This window comes from Pseudophryne corroboree, chromosome 6 (genome assembly GCF_028390025.1).
Source record: "Pseudophryne corroboree isolate aPseCor3 chromosome 6, aPseCor3.hap2, whole genome shotgun sequence".
Lineage (NCBI taxonomy): Eukaryota > Metazoa > Chordata > Amphibia > Anura > Myobatrachidae > Pseudophryne > Pseudophryne corroboree.
In genome coordinates, this window is record NC_086449.1 from 532,031,473 (window position 1) to 532,052,250 (window position 20,778).

A 20,778-nucleotide genomic window follows, 5' to 3' on the forward strand; every position below is an offset into this window, starting at 1 on the left:
CCTGGTCCCTAACTTTCCCATGGCTGCACCCTAACTCCCCTTCTGCTGCCTAAACCTAACCACCCTGCCCACCCACCCCTGCACGGCAGCAAGTCCCACTGACTGAACAATTGGGATGCCGGTTGTCTGTATTTTGACGCCGGGTTTGTGTCTTTCCCCGGGATCCCAGCGACCGTATATCGACTGCCGGGATCCCGTTTGTTGGGAAGCTAACTACTTCCCGGAAAATCCACTACTAAATCAGATTGTAGTGCTAAATTACCAATCAAATTACAACGCGATTCCCCTTTGGTTATGCGTCACTCTCACTGGTGATTACAATATTCTAATAAGCCTGTATTGATGAGACAGGAGTATCAAAAATGAATGAAACACTGTAGGTGGATTTATGTAGTAAACTTGGACATATTCATATAGTTAATCCCTGCGAGTATAACCTCCTTTTATGCATACATATTTCTATCCATCATAATGCATATTTTCAATCCAGTGCTGTAACTTTATATTTCTCTGACGTCCTAGTGGATGCTGGGGACTCCGTAAGGACCATGGGGAATAGACGGCTCCGCAGGAGACTGGGCACATCTAAGAAAGATTTAGGACTATCTGGTGTGCACTGGCTCCTCCCCCTATGACCCTCCTCCAAGCCTCAGTTAGATTTCTGTGCCCGGCTGAGCTGGATGCACACTAGGGGCTCTCCTGAGCTCCTAGAAGAAAGTATAGTTTAGGTTTTTTATTTTCAGTGAGACCTGCTGGCAACAGGCTCTCTGCAACGAGGGACTAAGGGGAGAAGAAGCGAACCTACCTAAGTGGTGGTAGCTTGGGCTTCTTAGGCTACTGGACACCATTAGCTCCAGAGGGATCGAACACAGGACCCGACCTCGTCGTCCGTTCCCGGAGCCGCGCCGCCGTCCCCCTTACAGAGCCAGAAACAAGAAGGTGGTCCGGAAAATCGGCGGCTGAAGACTTCTGTCTTCTCCAAGGTAGCGCACAGCACTGCAGCTGTGCGCCATTGCTCCTCATGCACACCACACACTGCGGTCACTGATGGGTGCAGGGTGCTGGGGGGGGGGGCGCCCTGAGCAGCAATAATAACACCTTGGCTGGCAAAACTAACACCATATATAGCCCCAGAGGCTATATAGGTGTATATTAACCCCTGCCAGAAACAATAAAATAGCGGGAGAAAGCCCGCCGAAAAAGGGGCGGAGCCAACTCCCTCAGCACACTGGCGCCATTATTCCCTCACAGCTTCGCTGGAAGGAAGCTCCCTGGCTCTCCCCTGCAGTCCTGCACTACAGAAAGGGTAAAAAAGAGAGGGGGGGCACAATTTAAGCGCAGTATATATATATTATAGGCAGCTATAGGGGAAAACACTCTGTATAGTGATATCCCTGTGTTATATAGCGCCCTGGTGTGTGCTGGCATACTCTCCCTCTGTCTCCCCAAAGGGCTTTGTGGGGTCCTGTCCTCTGTAAGAGCATTCCCTGTGTGTCTGCTGTGTGTCGGTACTGCTGTGTCGACATGTATGATGAGGATAATGATGTGGAGGCGGAGCAAATGCCTGTGAATGTGATGTCACCCCCTGCGGGGTCGACACCAGTGTGGATGGACTTATGGAAGGAATTACGTGACAGTGTCAGCTCCTTACATAAAAGGTTTGACGACATAGGACAGCCGGCTACTCAGCTTGTGCCTGTCCAAGCGTCTCAAATGTCATCAGGGGCTATAAAACGCCCGCTACCTCAGATGACAGATACAGATGTCGACACGGATACCGACTCCAGTGTCGACGATGATGAGACGAGTGTACCCTCCAATAGATCCACCCGTTATATGATTGAGGCTATGAAAAATGTTTTACACATTTCTGATGATACCCCAGGTACCACAAAAAAGGGTATTATGTTTGGTGAGAAAAAACTACCAGTAGTTTTTCCTGCATCTGACGAATTAAATGAGGTGTGTGAGGAAGCGTGGACTTCCCCAGATAAGAAATTGATCATTTCTAAACACCCCCTAGGGTAGATAAAGCATTGACACGCTTATCAAAGAAGGTGGCACTACCGTCTCCGGATACGGCCGCCCTAAAAGAACCTGCTGATAGAAAGCTGGAAAGTACCCTAAAAGCTATATACACACACACTGGCATTATATTGAGACCCGCTATAGCATCAGCTTGGATGTGCAGTGCTGCTGCTGCGTGGTCAGACTCCCTGTCGGAAAACATTGATACCATGGATAGGGACAATATTTTGCTTACGATTGACCATATAAAAGACGCGGTCTTATACATGCGTGATGCACAGAGGGATATTTGCCGGCTGGCATCAAAAATAAGCGCTATGTCCATTGCCGCCAGACGGGGGTTATGGACTAGGCAATGGTCAGGTGATGCCGACTCCAAGTGGCACATGGAAGTTTTACCCTATAAAGGGGTGGAACTTTTTGGGGAAGGTCTTTCAGACCTCGTTTCCACAGCTACTGCTGGGAAATCGACTTTTTTGCCACAGGCTACCCCACAGCAAAAGAAAGCACCGTATTATCAGGTACAGTCCTTTCGGCCCCAGAAAAATAAGTGGGCTAGAGGCCCATCCTTTCTGCCGAGGGGCAGAGGAAGGGGGAAAAAGCTGCAGCACACAGCTAGTTCCCAGGAGCAGAAGTCCTCCCCTGCGTCCGGTAAGTCCACAGCATGACGCTGGGGCTGCTCAGGCGGAATCGGGAACGGTGGGGGCACGTCTCAGGTTTTTCAGCGCACAGTGGGCTCTCTCACAAGTGGATCCCTGGGTCCTTCAAGTAGTATCTCAGGGGTACAGGCTGGAATTCGAGACGTCTCCCCCCCGCCGTTTCCTAAAATCTGCCTTGCCGGCAACTCCCTCTGCCAGGGAGGCAGTGTTGGTGGCTATTCAAAAATTGTATTCACAGAAAGTGATCGTCAAGGTACCCCTCCTTCAGCAAGGAAAGGGTTACTACTCCACAATGTTTGTGGTACCGAAACCGGACGGTTCGGTGAGACCCATCTTAAATGTAAAAACCTTGAACACATATCAAAAGGTTCAAGTTCAAGATGGAATCGCTCAGGGCGGTTATTGCGAGCCTGGAGGAGGGGGATTACATGGTATCCCTGGACATCAAGGATGCGTACCTGCATGTCCCCATTTACCCTCCGCACCAGGAGTACCTCAGATTTGTGGTACAGGACTGTCACTATCAGTTCCAGACGCTGCCGTTCGGGTTATCCACGGCACCGAGGGTCTTTACCAAGGTAATGGCCGAAATGATGATACTCCTTCGCAAGAAGGGAGTTTTGATTATCCCGTACTTGGACGATCTCCTGATAAAGGCGAGGTCCAAAGAACAGTTGATAGTGGGGGTGGCACTTTCTCAGGAAGTGCTACAACAGCACGGCTGGATTCTAAACATTCCAAAGTCACAGCTGGTCCTGACGACACGTCTTCTGTTCCTGTGAAATGATTCTGGACACAGACCAGAAAAGAGTGTTTCTTCCACTGGAAAAAGCCGAGGAATTGTCATCTCTGGTCAGAGACATCCTAAAACCAGGAAAAGTGTCGGTACATCAATGCACACGAGTCCTGGGAAAAATGGTAGCTTCGTACGAAGCAATTCCATTCGGAAGGTTCCACGCAAGGACGTTCCAGTGGGACCTGTTGGACAAATGGTCCAGGTCCCATCTCCAGATGCAACAGCGGATAACCCTATCGGCCAGAACCAGGGTGTCGCTGCTGTGGTGGCTGCAAAGGGCTCATCTACTAGAGGGCCGCAGATTCGGAATACAGGACTGGGTCCTGGTGACCACGGATGCCAGCCTTCGGGGCTTGGGGGCAGTCACAAAGGGAAGAAATTTCCAAGGACTGTGGTCAAATCAGGAGATTTCTCTTCACATAAATATCCTGGAGCTAAGGGCCATTTACAATGCCCTAAGCCAGGCAAGACCCCTGCTTCAAAACCAGCCGGTACTGATCCAGTCAGACAACATCACGGCGGTCGCCCATGTAAACAGACAGGGCGGCACGAGAAGCAGGATGGCGATGGCAGAAGCCACAAGGATTCTCAGATGGGCAGAGAATCATGTGTTAGCACTGACGGCAGTGTTCATTCCGGGAGTGGACAACTGGGAAGCAGACTTCCTCAGCAGGCACGACCTCCACCCGGGAGAATGGGGACTTCATCCAGAAGTCTTCCAAATGCTGGTCAACCGGTGGGAAAAACCACAGGTAGACATGATGGCGTCCCGCCTCAACAAGAAGTTGAAAAGATATTGCGCCCGGTCAAGAGACCCTCAGGCGATAGCGGTGGACGCTCTAGTGACACCATGGGTGTACCAGTCGGTTTATGTGTTTCCTCCTCTACCTCTCATACCCAAGGTACTGAGAATAATAAGAAGGCGAGGAGTGAAAACCATACTCGTGGTTCCGGATTGGCCAAGAAGAGCTTGGTACCCGGAACTTCAAGAGATGCTTACAGAGGACCCTTGGCCTCTGCCGCTCAGACAAGACCTGCTGCAGCAGGGACCCTGTCTGTTCCAAGACTTACCGCGGCTGCGTTTGACGGCATGGCGGTTGAACACCGGATCCTGAAGGAAAAGGGTATTCCGGAGGAAGTCATCCCTACCCTGATCAAAGCCAGGAAGGATGTCACCGCAAGACATTATCACCGCATTTGGCGAAAATATGTTGCTTGGTGTGAGGCCATGAAGGCCCCGACGGAGGAATTTCAACTGGGTCGATTCCTGCACTTCCTGCAAGCAGGGGTGACGTTGGGCCTCAAATTGGGTCCATAAAGGTCCAGATTTCGGCTCTGTCGATTTTCTTCCAAAAAGAACTGGCTTCACTACCCGAAGTTCAGACTTTTGTCAAAGGAGTACTGCATATTCAGCCTCCTTTTGTGCCCCCAGTGGCACCTTGGGATCTCAATGTGGTTTTGGCATTCCTGAAATCACATTGGTTCGAACCACTTAAGACTGTGGATTTAAAATATCTCACGTGGAAAGTGGTCATGCTGTTGGCCTTGGCGTCGGCCAGGCGGGTTTCAGAATTGGCGGCTTTGTCTTGTAAAAGCCCTTATCTGATTTTCCATATGGATAGGGCAGAATTGAGGACTCGTCCTCAGTTTCTCCCAAAGGTGGTCTCAGCTTTTCACTTGAACTAACCTATTGTGGTGCCTGCGGCTACTAGGGACTTGGAGGATTCCAAGTTGCTGGACGTAGTCAGGGCCCTAAAAATTTATATTTCCAGGACGGCTGGAGTCAGAAAGACTGACTCGCTGTTTATCCTGTATGCACCCGCTAAGCTGGGTGCTCCTGCTTCTAAGCAGTCTATTGCGCGCTGGATTTGTAGCACTATTCAGCTGGCGCATTCTGCGGTAGGCTTACCGCAGCCTAAATCTCTAAAAGCCCATTCCACACGGAAGGTGGGATCATCTTGGGCGGCTGCCCGAGGGGTCTCGGCTTTACAACTTTGCCGAGCAGCTACTTGGTCGGGGGCAAACACGTTTGCAAAATTCTACAAATTTGATACCCTGGCTGAGGAGGACCTGGAATTCTCTCATTCGGTGCTGCAGATTCATCCGCACTCTCCCGCCCGTTTGGAAGCTTTGGTATAATCCCCATGGTCCTTACGGAGTCCCCAGCATCCACTAGGACGTCAGAGAAAATAAGAATTTACTCACCGGTAATTCTATTTCTCGTAGTCCGTAGTGGATGCTGGGCGCCCATCCCAAGTGCGGATTGTCTGCAATACCTGTACATAGTTATTGTTACAAAAATCGGGTTTTGTTGTGAGCCATCTCTTCAGAGGCTCCATTTGTTATCATACTGTTAACCGGGGTTCCTATCACGTGTTATATGGTGTGATTGGTGTGGCTGGTATGAGTCTTACCCGGGATTCAAAAATCCTTCCTTATTGTGTCAGCTCTTCCGGGCACAGTTCCTAACTGAGGCTTGGAGGAGGGTCATAGGAGGAGGAGCCAGTGCACACCAGATAGTCCTAAATCTTTCTTAGATGTGCCCAGTCTCCTGCGGAGCCGTCTATTCCCCATGGTCCTTACGGAGTCCCCAGCATCCACTACGGACTACGAGACATAGAATTACCGGTGAGTAAATTCTTATTTATTACAGTATAACCAGTTTGAGGGGATAGACACTCAGCAGGCTATCCTATTATTGGATTATGCTGTTGCAATACACATACATGAATATAGGTGGTAGTATGGTGTAGCACTCAGTTTGTTGTTTACATGCAGCTCATATTTAAATGCAGGATCTATCTTGTGGTATGTGAGTGTCCCACATGATCTAATAGTGTGTCATGCTGCCCTTACAGGGGTGGAGACAGGTTGCACAGTATCATACATAAAATTAGTACATTAGGACTGAGTAATAGGAGAGGGTGCACTGGTAGCGCCCACATACAGTATGGAAGCCAGCGCGAGCTTTGCAGTGTCCGCTTCGTCAGGACTGTGAAGCGCGCGCCGGCTTCCATACTGTGTAGATCAGTGATGGCTCACCTTGACACTCCAGCTGTTGTTGAACTACACATTCCAGCATGCCCTGCATCAGTTTTAGCATGGCCAAATAGCAAAACTAGCAGGGCATGCTGGGATGTGTAGTTCAACAGCTGGAGTGTCAAGGTTAGCCATCACTGGTGTAGATTATTGTAATCACCAGTAAGAGTGACGTATAACCAAAGGGGAATCGCGTTGTAATTTGATTGGTAATTTAGCACTACAGTCTGATTTAGGAGTGGGTCTTGTATGTCTCATATCAGAGAGGAGACTGCTACAATAAATCACCATAAGACGCAGTTACATTTGACATTATTGATACAATTCATATAGTAGAGTGATTGTATGTGCATTGGCATTCTCACATGCAGTACATTTAATTATCACAACTTTCCTACTTTTACACTATTCTTTTTTTTTTTTTTTCCAGTATTTCGCCGTTTTTAAACAATTTTAATAAATCAATAAAAGTTTATTCTTATCTCTAGGTGCACCACACCAAGACAAATGCTTTTCTTCTTCTTCCTTGGTATATGTTCATTATTATTTGTCATTTGATAGCACACCCTGTGTTAAAATAAGTGTATCAGTGTAATATTTCTCAATATTCTGTGCTATAGGCATTCTCTATATTAAGGCGTATTTTAGAACCTCCTAAAAATGCTGTTCCTGAAGGCAAGTGTATTAAAGGCTTAATGATTGCAGGGTGGATCCTAGTATTGACCACTTCCCAGGAAGTTAGCATACTTAGGAGGAGAAGGAGGAGGTGTGCCCAGCGCCCTGGACTGTCGGGGTGGGGGGCAATGTTCATTCAGAATTTGAAGAATTACTGCTGAGAGACTTGGCTCTGTTCCCTTTGAACATGTGTGGGAGCTGGTTTATGCTTGCAATTCTAATCTCAGTGGAACTGAAAGGCTAAACACTGCTTCAAAGTTAAGGCCTATAAACACTGGGCAATTTTGAGCTGAAAGCAGCTCACTTTTGGTGTTTTGAGTTGCTTTCAGCTCAACCGCCCAGTGCGTATGCCCTGGCGATGAGCGCTTCATGAACTGCGGTGTGGACTGCTTTCCATAGCATCCTGTTATGGAAAGCCGTTCACCCCCGCTGACATCGCTGGGCAGGGGGGAAAGTAGCGCAGTGTTTATGCACTGAGCGCTTTTCAGCCCAGCAATGTCAGCGATCATCGCTGTGCATACACGCTGGGCAAAAACGCCCAGTGTGTATGCACCTTTATGAAACAGAGAATTTGATGGCAGATAAACCAACTGTCCCATCTAGTCTGCCCTAAACACATGTTCATGCACACACTTACACGGTAGGGTTTTGTTGTGTTTTTTTATTTTTTTATTTGACAGGTGACAATTAACCTACCACTATATTTTGGATTATGGGAGGAAACCAGAGTACACAGTGGAAACCCACACAAACACAGGGAGAATATACAAATTCCATACAGGTAGTGATGGGATTAGAACCCATTACCTCAATGCTGTGAGGCAGTAATGCTAATGTTTATGCACCGACTCCTAGAGCATGCTCAGAAGATCAGAGCAGGGACCATCAAAACTTTGTCATTCTTGGGGCCCATTCCAAAAGCTTACTATGGGGCTCTGTGAGTTACTAGTTCCCTTTAGAGTAGGGACTTGTAATTGGATGGCATTCTCCTTTCAAGTCAAATAGATATGTAATAAAAGGCTAGACAAAACCCAAAAGAAAAGTAACTAATGAGCCTAAAATATATTGCCTGAGCCTAACACATGGAGTCATTTCTGTTGATGTAAACGAATGCTCATCTTTTCTGGCTCTGGAAAAATCCTGCTGGCTCTGAGATGTTTCTCATGAATCTTTCATTATTTGTTCAGCCCGCTGTGACATTTTATCTCTGTTCTAAATGAGAAATGTGTTTATATTTTTCTAGGCATCGCTGGCTGCATTGCATGACAGAGGAGTCTCCAGCCACTCACCCTCCTACTACTCATAAATTCGTATGGGAGAATCACAAATTCAACCTGAGTGCCACTCCAGGACAGTATGTTCCATATTCTACCACTCGCAAGAAGATAGAGGCGTGGGTCCCTCCTTCATCATCTAAGCTGTAAAAATGACATATATTTAATAAAATTCTTTCAACACTCAAGCCAATATTTCCCCTTAGTTTATTGGGTAATTTTTATTTTTTTTGTATTTAGTCAACAAATATCGCTTTTCTGTTGTAATGATCTGTATCTCTGGGTAAGATTCTACAGTGGATGCCTCCTATACAGATGTGATGATTAAATACTAGCAAATGTCCAGCTCCAACCAGTTAGGACAGTCTTTGCAACATTTCCGTGCCATGCTATTCAACTATAATTAACATTTGCATAGCATCCACATTAACCCTGGTGCATTACAGCTGAGAAAATAATGCCCCCATCTCAGGAGACCTTAATTTCTCTGACGTCCTAGTGGATGCTGGGACTCCGTCAGGACCATGGGGAATAGCGGCTCCGCAGGAGACAGGGCACAAAATTTAAAAGTTTGACCACTAGGTGGTGTGTACTGGCTCCTCCCCCTATGACCCTCCTCCAAGCCTCAGTTAGGTTTTTGTGCCCGTCCGAGCAGGGTGCAATCTAGGTGGCTCTCCTAAAGAGCTGCTTAGAAAAAGTTTGTTAGGTTTTTTATTTTCAGTGAGTCCTGCTGGCAACAGGCTCACTGCAACGAGGGACTTAGGGGAGAAGAAGTGAACTCACCTGCGTGCAGGATGGATTTGCTTCTTAGGCTACTGGACACTAGCTCCAGAGGGACGATCACAGGTACAGCCTGGATGGGTCACCGGAGCCGCGCCGCCGACCCCCTTGCAGATGCCGAATAGAGAAGAGGTCCAGAAACCGGCGGCAGAAGACGTCTCAGTCTTCATGAGGTAGCGCACAGCACTGCAGCTGTGCGCCATTGCTCTCCGCACACTTCACACCAGCGGTCACTGAGGGTGCAGGGCGCTGGGGGGGGGGCGCCCTGGGCAGCAATGTAATATACCTATTCTGGCTAAAATATATCGCATATAGCCCCTGGGGCTATATGGATGTATTTAACCCCTGCCAGGTTCCAAAAAAACCGGGAGAAGAAGCCCGCCGAAAAGGGGGCGGGGCCTATTCTCCTCAGCACACAGCGCCATTTTCCTGCCCAGCTCCGCTGCGAGGAAGGCTCCCAGGACTCTCCCCTGCACTGCACTACAGAAACAGGGTAAAAACAGAGAGGGGGGGCACTTATTGGCGATATTTATAATATTTGAGCTGCTATAAAGGGAACACACTTATTAAGGTTGTCCCTATATATATTTATAGCGCTTGGGTGTGTGCTGGCAAACTCTCCCTCTGTCTCCCCAAAGGGCTAGTGGGGTCCTGTCTTCTATCAGAGCATTCCCTGTGTGTCTGCTGTGTGTCGGTACGTGTGTGTCGACATGTATGAGGACGATGTTGGCGTGGAGGCGGAGCAATTGCCTGTAATGGTGATGTCACCCCCTAGGGAGTCGACACCAGAATGGATGGCTTTGTTTATGGAATTACGGGATAGTGTCAGCACGCTACAAAAGTCGGTTGACGACATGAGACAGCCGGCAAACCAGTTAGTACCTGTCCAGGCGTCTCAGACACCGTCAGGGGCTGTAAAACGCCCTTTACCTCAGTCGGTCGACACAGACCCAGACACTGACACTGAATCCAGTGTCGACGGTGAAGAAACAAACGTATTTTCCAGTAGGGCCACACGTTATATGATCACGGCAATGAAGGAGGCTTTGCATATCTCTGATACTGCAAGTACCACAAAAAGGGGTATTATGTGGGGTGTGAAAAAACTACCGATAGTTTTTCCTGAATCAGAGGAACTGAATGAAGTGTGTGATGAAGCGTGGGTTACCCCAGATGGAAAACTGCTAATTTCAAAGAAGTTATTGGCATTATACCCTTTCCCGCCAGAGGTTAGGGCGCGCTGGGAAACACCTCCTAGGGTGGATAAGGCGCTCACACGCTTATCAAAGCAAGTGGCGTTACCGTCTCCTGATACGGCCGCCCTCAAGGATCCAGCTGATAGGAGGCTGGAGAATACATTAAAAAGTATATACACACATACGGGTGTTATACTGAGACCAGCAATCGCCTCAGCCTGGATGTGCAGTGCTGGCGTGGCTTGGTCGGAGTCACTGTCTGAAAATATTGATACCCTGGATAGGGACAGTATTTTACTGACTATAGAGCAGTTAAAGGATGCATTTCTTTATATGCGAGATGCACAGAGAGATATTTGCACTCTGGCATCAAGAGTAAGTGCGATGTCCATATCTGCCAGAAGAAGTTTATGGACGCGCCAGTGGTCAGGTGATGCGGATTCCAAACGACATATGGAAGTATTGCCGTATAAGGGGGAGGAATTATTTGGGGGTCGGTCTATCGGATCTGGTGGCCACGGCAACGGCCGGAAAATCCACCTTTTTACCCCAGGTCACCTCCCAGCAGAAAAAGCCGCAGGCTTTTCAGCCACAGTCCTTTCGTTCCTATAAGAACAAACGAGCAAAAGGACATTCCTATTTGCCCCGAGGCAAAGGAAAGGGTAAGTGACTGCAACAAGCAGCTCCTTCCCAGGAGCAGAAGCCCTCCCCGGCTTCTACAAAGGCGTCAGCATGACGCTGGGACCTTACAAGCAGACTCAGGGGCGGTGGGGGGTCGCCTCAAACATTTCAGCGCACAGTGGGCTCACTCGCAGGTGGACCCCTGGATCCTGCAGGTAGTATCTCAGGGTTACAGGTTGGAATTCGAGAAGTCCCCTCCTCGCCGTTTCCTAAAGTCTGCTTTGCCAACGTCTCCCTCCGACAGGGCGACGGTATTGGAGGCCATTCACAAGCTGTATTCTCAGCAGGTGATAGTCAAGGTACCCCTCCTACAACAGGGACAGGGGTATTACTCCACGCTATTTGTGGTACCGAAGCCGGACGGCTCGGTAAGACCGATTCTAAATCTAAAATCTCTGAACCTGTACATATAAAAATTCAAGTTCAAGATGGAGTCACTCAGAGCAGTGATAGCGAATATGGAAGAAGGGGATTTTATGGTGTCCTTGGACATCAAGGATGCTTACCTTCATGTTCCAATTTGTCCTTCACACCAAGGGTACCTCAGGTTCGTGGTCCAAAACTGTCATTATCAGTTTCAGACGCTGCCGTTTGGATTGTCCACGGCACCCCGGGTCTTTACCAAGGTAATGGCCGAAATGATGATCCTTCTTCGAAGAGAAGGCGTCTTAATTATCCCTTACTTGGACGATCTCCTGATAAGGGCAAGATCCAGAGAACAGCTGGAGGTCGGAGTAGCACTAACCCAAGTAGTGCTCCAACAACACGGGTGGATTCTGAATTTTCCAAAATCCCAACTGATCCCGACGACACGTCTGTTGTTCCTAGGGATGATTCTGGACACTGTTCAGAAAAAGGTATTTCTTCCGGAGGAGAAAGCCAGGGAGTTATCCGATCTAGTCAGGAACCTCCTAAAACCAGGAATAGTATCTGTGCATCAATGCACAAGAGTCCTGGGAAAAATGGTAGCTTCTTACGAAGCGATTCCATTCGGCAGATTCCATGCACGAACTTTTCAGTGGGATCTGCTGGACAAATGATCCGGATCGCATCTGCAGATGCATCAGCGGATAAAATTGTCCACAAGGACAAGAGTGTCTCTGCTATGGTGGTTGCAGAGTGCTCATCTGTTAGAGGGCCGCAGATTCGGCATACAGAACTGGGTCCTAGTGACCACGGATGCCAGCCTGAGAGGCTGGGGAGCGGTCACACAGGGAAGAAACTTCCAGGGCGTGTGGTCAAGCCTGGAGACGTCTCTTCACATAAATATACTGGAGCTAAGAGCAATCTACAATGCTCTAAGCCTGGCAAAACCTCTGCTTCAGGGTCAGCCGGTGTTGATTCAGTCGGACAACATCACGGCAGTCGCCCACGTAAACAGACAGGGCGGCACAAGAAGCAGGAGGGCAATGGCAGAAGCTGCAAGGATTCTCCGCTGGGCAGAAAATCATGTGTTAGCACTGTCAGCTGTGTTCATCCCGGGAGTGGACAACTGGGAAGCAGACTTCCTCAGCAGACACGATCTGCACCCGGGAGAGTGGGGACTTCATCCAGAAGTCTTCCACATGATTGTGGTCCATTGGGAAAGACCAATGGTGGACATGATGGCGTCCCGCCTCAACAAAAAACTGGACAGGTATTGCGCCAGGTCAAGAGACCCTCAGGCAATAGCTGTAGACGCTCTGGTAACACCATGGGTGTACCAGTCAGTGTATGTGTTTCCTCCTCTGCCTCTCATACCAAAAGTACTGAGAATTATACGGCAAAGGGGAGTAAGAACGATACTCGTGGCTCCGGATTGGCCAAGAAGAACTTGGTACCCGGAACTTCAGGAGATGCTCACGGAAGATCCGTGGCCTCTACCTCTAAGACGGGACCTGCTTCAGCAGGGACCGTGTCTATTCCAAGACTTACCGCGGCTGCGTTTGACGGCATGGCGGTTGAACGCCGAATCCTAAGGGAAAAAGGCATTCCGGAAGAGGTCATCCCTACCCTGGTAAAAGCCAGGAAGGAGGTGACTGCACAACATTATCACCGCATTTGGAGAAAATATGTTGCGTGGTGTGAGGCCAGGAAGGCCCCGACGGAGGAATTTCAACTGGGTCGATTCCTACATTTCCTGCAAACAGGATTGTCTATGGGCCTCAAATTAGGGTCCATTAAGGTTCAAATTTCGGCCCTGTCGATTTTCTTCCAGAAAGAATTGGCTTCAGTTCCTGAAGTCCAGACTTTTGTAAAAGGAGTACTACATATACAGCCCCCGGTTGTGCCCCCAGTGGCACCGTGGGACCTTAATGTAGTTTTGGTTTTTCTCAAATCCCATTGGTTTGAGCCACTCAAATCGGTGGATTTGAAATATCTCACATGGAAAGTAACCATGCTACTGGCCCTGGCTTCAGCCAGGAGAGTGTCAGAATTGGCGGCTTTATCGTATAAAAGCCCATATCTGATTTTCCATTCGGACAGGGCAGAACTGCGGACGCGTCCTCACTTTCTGCCTAAGGTGGTTTCAGCGTTTCACCTGAACCAGCCTATTGTGGTGCCTGCGGCTACTAGCGATTTGGAGGATTCCAAGTTGCTGGACGTTGTCAGAGCATTGAAAATATATATTTCAAGGACGGCTGGAGTCAGAAAATCTGACTCGCTGTTTATACTGTATGCACCCAACAAGCTGGGTGCTCCTGCTTCTAAGCAGACGATTGCTCGTTGGATTTGTAGCACAATTCAACTTGCACATTCTGTGGCAGGCCTGCCACAGCCTAAATCTGTCAAGGCCCATTCCACAAGGAAGGTGGGCTCATCTTGGGCGGCTGCCCGAGGGGTCTCGGCATTACAACTCTGCCGAGCAGCTACGTGGTCAGGGGAGAACACGTTTGTAAAATTCTACAAATTTGATACCCTGGCTAAGGAGGACCTGGAGTTCTCTCATTCGGTGCTGCAGAGTCATCCGCACTCCCGCCCGTTTGGGAGCTTTGGTATAATCCCCATGGTCCTGACGGAGTCCCAGCATCCACTAGGACGTCAGAGAAAATAAGATTTTACTTACCGATAAATCTATTTCTCGTAGTCCGTAGTGGATGCTGGGCGCCCATCCCAAGTGCGGATTGTCTGCAATACTTGTACATAGTTATTGTTACAAAAAAATCGGGTTGTTATTGTTGTGAGCCGTCTGTTCAGAGGCTCCTACGTTTGTCATACTGTTAACTGGGTTCAGATCACAAGTTGTACGGTGTGATTGGTGTGGCTGGTATGAGTCTTACCCGGGATTCAAAATCCTTCCTTATTGTGTACGCTCATCCGGGCACAGTATCCTAACTGAGGCTTTGAGGAGGGTCATAGGGGGAGGAGCCAGTACACACCACCTAGTGGTCAAAATTTTAAATTTTGTGCCCTGTCTCCTGCGGAGCCGCTATTCCCCATGGTCCTGACGGAGTCCCAGCATCCACTACGGACTACGAGAAATAGATTTATCGGTAAGTAAAATCTTATTTTAAAGCCTTCCTTCAAATGGGGACCTAGTTACACGGGTCCCAATGAGAACCCTGGCTAATTAAAGGCTGTATAGGAGAATGACCACATCACAGGGACCATTGGATAATGCCCCTTAATTCTTGGGTCATTAAGAGAATGCTCCAATCACCAGAGTACATAGAGGAATGCAACCCCAATCTCGGAGATTCTTATGAGAATGCCCCCCCATCACAAAGGTCCTTAGAGCGGCTTCTATTACAAGGGTCCATTGGAGAGTACTGCTTGATTTAGAATTACACTGTGAAGCAATCCGAGGCAAAAGGCCTGATTTGGAGTCGTAACCAATGCCGATGTTCGCATAACAAAAATGACCCGTTCACGAGGGGATTATTCTGTGGCTGTTGGTGTGTCAATGTAAGTGGCTGTGTTCCCAGCTATACACCTGCAAGCGTAGGAGGCCACGGTCAGACTGAGGAACTGCACATGCCATAGGGCTTGAGCAGTTTTCAATGGTGCAACCAATGGTGGCATATAAGGAACCACCAATTTGTTTTTGGTTTAATCATTTTATTGAAATTTTGTCATAAACAAATAGTAGTAACATTGAAAGATACATCAGAACCAATGAGGATAGGGTGAATCAAAAGTATCCACTGTGACAATATCAAGAAAAGGATACATCATGACACAACCTAATATAATCTATTTAGTAATCATGCCACTTAACAGTCATCAAAAGTAAGACAAACCAAGACAAGGATGGAGAAGGGAAGTACACAAATGGAACAATAATATAATTTCAGTAATCAACCCGTAGGGGCGAATATATCTAAAGTAATTATCCAATACATGAGAAAGTACAGTGAGTGTGGATATCTATAATCTAAATCTAAAGAAAATGACCATGAGGTTAGTTATATAGAAACATATAAGTAGGGGATTAGAAAAAAAGGGTAATTTTAGCCACAAAGGAGAAAATGAGCGACTTGTTGGCGGTCTAAGGTATGAATATATCTGCTCCATTTCAAGAAGAATTTGTCAGACGAAGGAGATGATCCCAATGTCAATTAACGTTTGTCAAAGAGCAAGTAGTTGGTGTAATCTGTTATTCAATTCGCATATAGGGGGTTATTCCAAAATGATCACAGCAGGAATTTTGTTAGCAGTTGGGCAAAACCATGTGCACTGCTGGGGGGGCAGATATAACATGTGCAGAGAGTTAGATTTGCACATGGTTTTGCCCAACTGCTAACAAAATTCCTGCTGCGATCAACTTGGAATTACCCCCAAAGTCAGGGCTGGCCTTTCAATCCAGTGGATTAATATCAGTTTCTTTGACATTGTTAAAATTATGGTAAGTAAGGGTACAATGGAAGACTCGTTAGGTGGTAGATTCCATTTCATGAAATTAATGCAGAGGCATGCTAAGGGGTCTGGGTATACTGATACAGAAAATTGTTGATTAACAAAATAACCTTACGCCAGAACTTCAGTAGTTTGGAGCAGGACCAGAAGCAGTGGTAAAGTTTAACATTCATCATTTTACACTTGCAAGATTCACCTGTTTCAGTAGAAAGCATGTTTTCTCTGGGCAGGGGCGATATATAATCTGTGTAGTGATTTAAAGTGGACCTCTTGTAAGTAAGCTGACTGAAGAATCTTCATGCTAGAAGAAAAATTACCAAACGGGCTGGGTATTATTAATATCTGGAATATCAGTGTTCAAAGAAGATATGAGAGAAGAAAGTGGAGGTTCTTCTGATGGTGTAAGTAAATATTATATAGGTAAGATGTTTTGTGGGCTTGTGTGTAAAAAGTCAAATAGAGATGTAAGAGGGTCAGAAGTGGAAAGGGATATCATAGACATTCTGAACGAGTTGACATAGTGATGGGCTTGTACTGTAGGTACATATGAAAATGAGAATTTGGAATATTATAGATATCTTTCAATACATCAAAAGAAAATATAAACCCGCCTGGATCAAAAAGTTTATTAGCCAGATCAAGGCCTTTTTCCCGCTATCCCAAAAAGGAAGCATTCTGAAGTGATGGAGAGAAATTTGGCCACGTGGATTGTTAAGTATGATAAAGGTCAAAATATGAAAAAAAATTATGAAAAACCTCATGTCGACCTTTTCCCATGTCGACCTAACTCATGTCGACCTAATGACCGCCATCCTATTCCAGCAGTCTAGATGAGTCATAATTTTGGAAATTAAGGGAGTGAAGATAGATGTATAGATTTTGTGGGGATCACGGGTAATCAATATACCTAAATATTTAACGTGGGAGGGTTGTATGGTATATTGAGATAAAGTGGGGTGAGAAGATACCAATGGAGAGAGTGAGGTAATGGGAAGAATCTCTGATTTGTTTACATTAATCTTGTAACCGGAAGTTGGGCCAAAAGACGTTATAATAGCCATGATCACTGGGATAGAGGAAAGGGGGTTAATCACGAAAAGCAGCATGTAGTCGGCAAAAAGAGCAAATTTCAGTTCAGAACCTGCTAGGGCAGTGGTTCCCAAACTGTGTGCCGTGGCTCACTGGGGTGCCTCAGGACACTTGCAGAGGTGCCTATGATTGGTGGTCAAGAACCAATTCAAATTATTTATGGTCAATATAATAGGCAAAACTAGTGCTGGTGGCTGTCAGTAATACAATATGGGGACAAACAGAAGCAAATCTTGTCCCTCACCACACAATTGAGCCTAAGGATGACATATAAAGACAATTTACCTAAATGAATATTTCTTTCTAAATTTCTCAATAAGAAATTTTTGGCCTAGGGGTGCCGTGAAAAAAAATCTGATACTCTAGGGGGCCGTGATTCAAAAAAAGTTTGGTAACCACTGTGCTAGGGGATACCAGTATAATCAGTAGATGATCTAAGGGCCAAAGGGAGGGGTTCGAGTGCTATGGCAAATAGGAGCGGAGAGACGGGGCAGCCTGGCCATGTACCTCTTCGGATCTGGAAGGGGGGGATAAATACCCATTACAGGTGATTTGAGAAGTAGGATTAGTATACAAAGTTTGAATTAAGGATATATAAGTCATAGGGATTTAAAATTTGGACATGTTATGAAACAAATGGGGCCAGTGAACCAGATGAAATGCCTTTTCGGCGTCGATTGTTAAAATAACATTAGGGGAATCAGAGCTTGTTTCAGACTATAAAGCCTGAGTGGCTGCTAGCACCTTTCGCACATTTCTTACAGAGTGTCTGCCTTTTATAAATCCTGTCTGGTTCTGATGGATCATGTGGGGTAGAATGGGGTTAAGGCGATCCGCAAATATTTTTGTTAAAATTTTGTAATCACAATTCAGCAAAGAGATAGGACCCAGGTTTAGAGAGATCTCTGGCTGGTTTTGAAATACATTTTATCATGGCAGAGTTAAAGTGTGATGGAAGAGAGGTAGTTATTAAAATATAGTTGAAAACCGACTCAAGAATAGGAGCGATTTTATCTGGAAACATTTGATAGAAATCCCCCGATAATCCATCAGGACTAGAGGCCTTAGCAGGTTTAAGGGATTGTATGGCCGTAAGCATTTCAGTTGTAATAAACTTTTTTTATTGAGACATCACGGATATCACATTACATAATAAAATGTACAGAAACTGTAAAATACAGTAATGCAAAGGGATTGTAGCTAGGGGTTGTACAGCAAATTCACATACGTCAAACAACAAAGACTTTTGCATTATTAGTGAGTAATCTTTTAGTACATTGACAGTGTCATACATCGTATACGTAACCGTAAGAGGAGCCGCCATAACCGTCCACTCTTAAACCAAAGATATAGGTTGGTCTTGTGCAGACAATCTAGTTAAGTACCACGTAGTGTTCTTGAGGCTGTTATGGATATGTAACCGCGTAGTGACGGGCAAAGTGGAGATATAAGATTTCCAAAGATCGAAAAACCTATCTACTTGTTTACCTCTATCAACAATAGCCTCCACCCAGTCCATCCTGAATATATGGTGTAGTTTACTGAAAAACAAAGGTATCTGTGGTGGCATACTATCTACTATCCACCCCTGTAGAATCGTTTTTTTTCCCAGCCGCATTAAGGGCTTTCAGTAGTTTTTTACATTCCGATGGCATGCGGAGAGTGGGATCAATGATACCCAAAATTGCCCATTCGGGGGTAAAGGGCACATAGGTTATTAAATTAGCCTCCGCATATCTCCTAATGAGATGCCAAAAATATTGTACAATTGGACATGCCCACAAACAATGATATGTGTCAGCCTCACTTTGATGGCATCTTGGGCAAGAGTGTGTTTCCGACGTTCCCATATGGTAGCGTCGCAACAGGGATAGATGAGTGTTATGGTACACATTAAGAAATAATTCAGTATACATGCTTGCTGGGAGGACCTTTCGGGAGTATAGTAGTGCTTTGTCCATTGTTGGTATGGTCAGTCCAGGAAAGTGAGCCAACCATTTGGACATGCCACCTGTCACAATAGCGTGATCTAATATCGTCCTCAAAAAAGTATAATGTATGGATATGGCCTTGTGACTCGGTACAGGGTGCATTAAGAGGCTATCTAGGGGGTTAGTCCAGTCCCCCTCCGCAAAGTGTGTAAGAACATGCCTAACGTAAAATTGTGTTTGCAAAAATGGAAGGGAGGATGAAATGACTACAGCATGTCTCGTTTAAACCTCTGAAAAAGTGAGCAAACGGTGGTCCTCCACAGTCACCAATGACCGAATCGATGCTATACCAGCCTCCCTCCATGTTGTAAAGGGGTGGGCAGCCATGCCGTCCAGAAACTCTGGGTTTTTAATTAATGGCAAGTGTAAGGAGTAGTATTGATTCAGTTTCGCATTGTGGCGCAATATGTGCCACATTTTCCTAGTAGACCACAAGAGTGGGTTAGACCTAACATGGTCCGGTATCTCCCAATCATGTTGGTGAAGGAAACATGTCAGATCCACATTTGCTAAAAAGTTCTGTTCGAGGGATGTGTTCGTATATACAGAGCTATTTTGCAGCCAATCTCTCAAGTGTCTCAAAAGTGCAGCGTGATTATAAACTACATCTGGAAAGTTGATACCTCCATTGGACTTAGGTTGGGCAAGTTTACACAAAGCAATACGTGCCCGGCCTCTCTTCCATGTAAAGGTTCTGATAAATTTGTTGATCGTTTGTGCGTCCTGTTTAGTCAGCAGTATGGGAAGTGTTTGCAGTGGATATAAAATGCGCGGTATAGCCGCCATTTTTAGCAGGTTGCCTAGATATGACAGTGGAAGACGTTCCCATCTTTTAATATCATCAGTTAGAGTGTGTATGGCCTTGCTTACGTTGATTTTGTATAGTTCAAACATATAACGTGGCACCATAATACCCAGATATATAATATATGTGGACACCCAATGTAAGGGAAAGTGTGAGGTCCAACTCGGACACGTCACATTGCCATACAACAATAATGCTTTAGATTTGTCCATATTGATACTAAAACCTGAAATGCGGCCAAATAATTGGATCTTGTCTAGGATCAAGTTTAGGGAGTGCTCAGGGTCAGATATATAAAGAAGGACATCATCAGCGAAAGCGGATAGCTTAATTTCCTGTCTATTCACTTTTATACCCCGAAAAACCGACCAATCCTGTAATGTCCTAAGCAACGGGTCGAGGGCCAGTTTAAATAGCAGCGGCGATAGAGGGCATCCCTGACGGGTACCCCTTTCCAATAGGAACCGTTGGCCCCTGATCCCATTTATTAACAAAGAGGCAGATGGATTGTCGTAGATGTATCGTACATAGGCCCTCATTCCGAGTTGTTCGCTCGCTAGCTGCTTTTAGCAGCATTGCACACGCTAAGCCGCCGCCCTCTGGGAGTGTATCTTAGCTTTGCAGAATTGCGAACGAAAGATTCGCATAATTGCGAATAGAAATTTCTTTGCAGTTTCTGAGTAGCTCGGAACTTAAGGGCCCTACTCACTGGCCGACCCGCCGCCGAGCTGCCCGGCGGCGGATACGGCCGACGAGCGACCCGGCGGCGGGGGGGGGCAGTGACGGGGGGAGTGAAGTTTCTTCACTCCCCCCGTCACGCGGCTCCATAGAACTGCAGGCAAATATGGACGAGATCGTCCATATTGGCCTGCATGCACAGCCGACGGGGGACCAGCGATGAACGAGCGCGGGACCGCGCATCGTTCATC

At 46.7% G+C, this 20,778-nt stretch overlaps 1 protein-coding gene across 2 annotated transcripts in view; it reads left to right on the forward strand.

Annotated features, from left to right (window-relative positions):
• Window positions 1-8,659, forward strand: part of NDUFA12 (NADH:ubiquinone oxidoreductase subunit A12) — a 77,504-nt gene extending 68,845 nt beyond the window's left edge. Inside the window, exon 5 of one of the 2 annotated variants that reach the window (XM_063927608.1) lies at window positions 8,441-8,527. Coding sequence is in view for 1 of the 2 variants with exons in the window: in XM_063927607.1 (XP_063783677.1) it covers window positions 8,441-8,621 (181 nt within the window). In the remaining variant the exon portion in view is untranslated. Of the gene's footprint in view, window positions 1-8,440 lie in introns of both variants that reach the window. The other variant, XM_063927607.1, reaches the window with a different exon arrangement.
• Window positions 8,660-20,778: the final 12,119 nt, after the last annotated feature.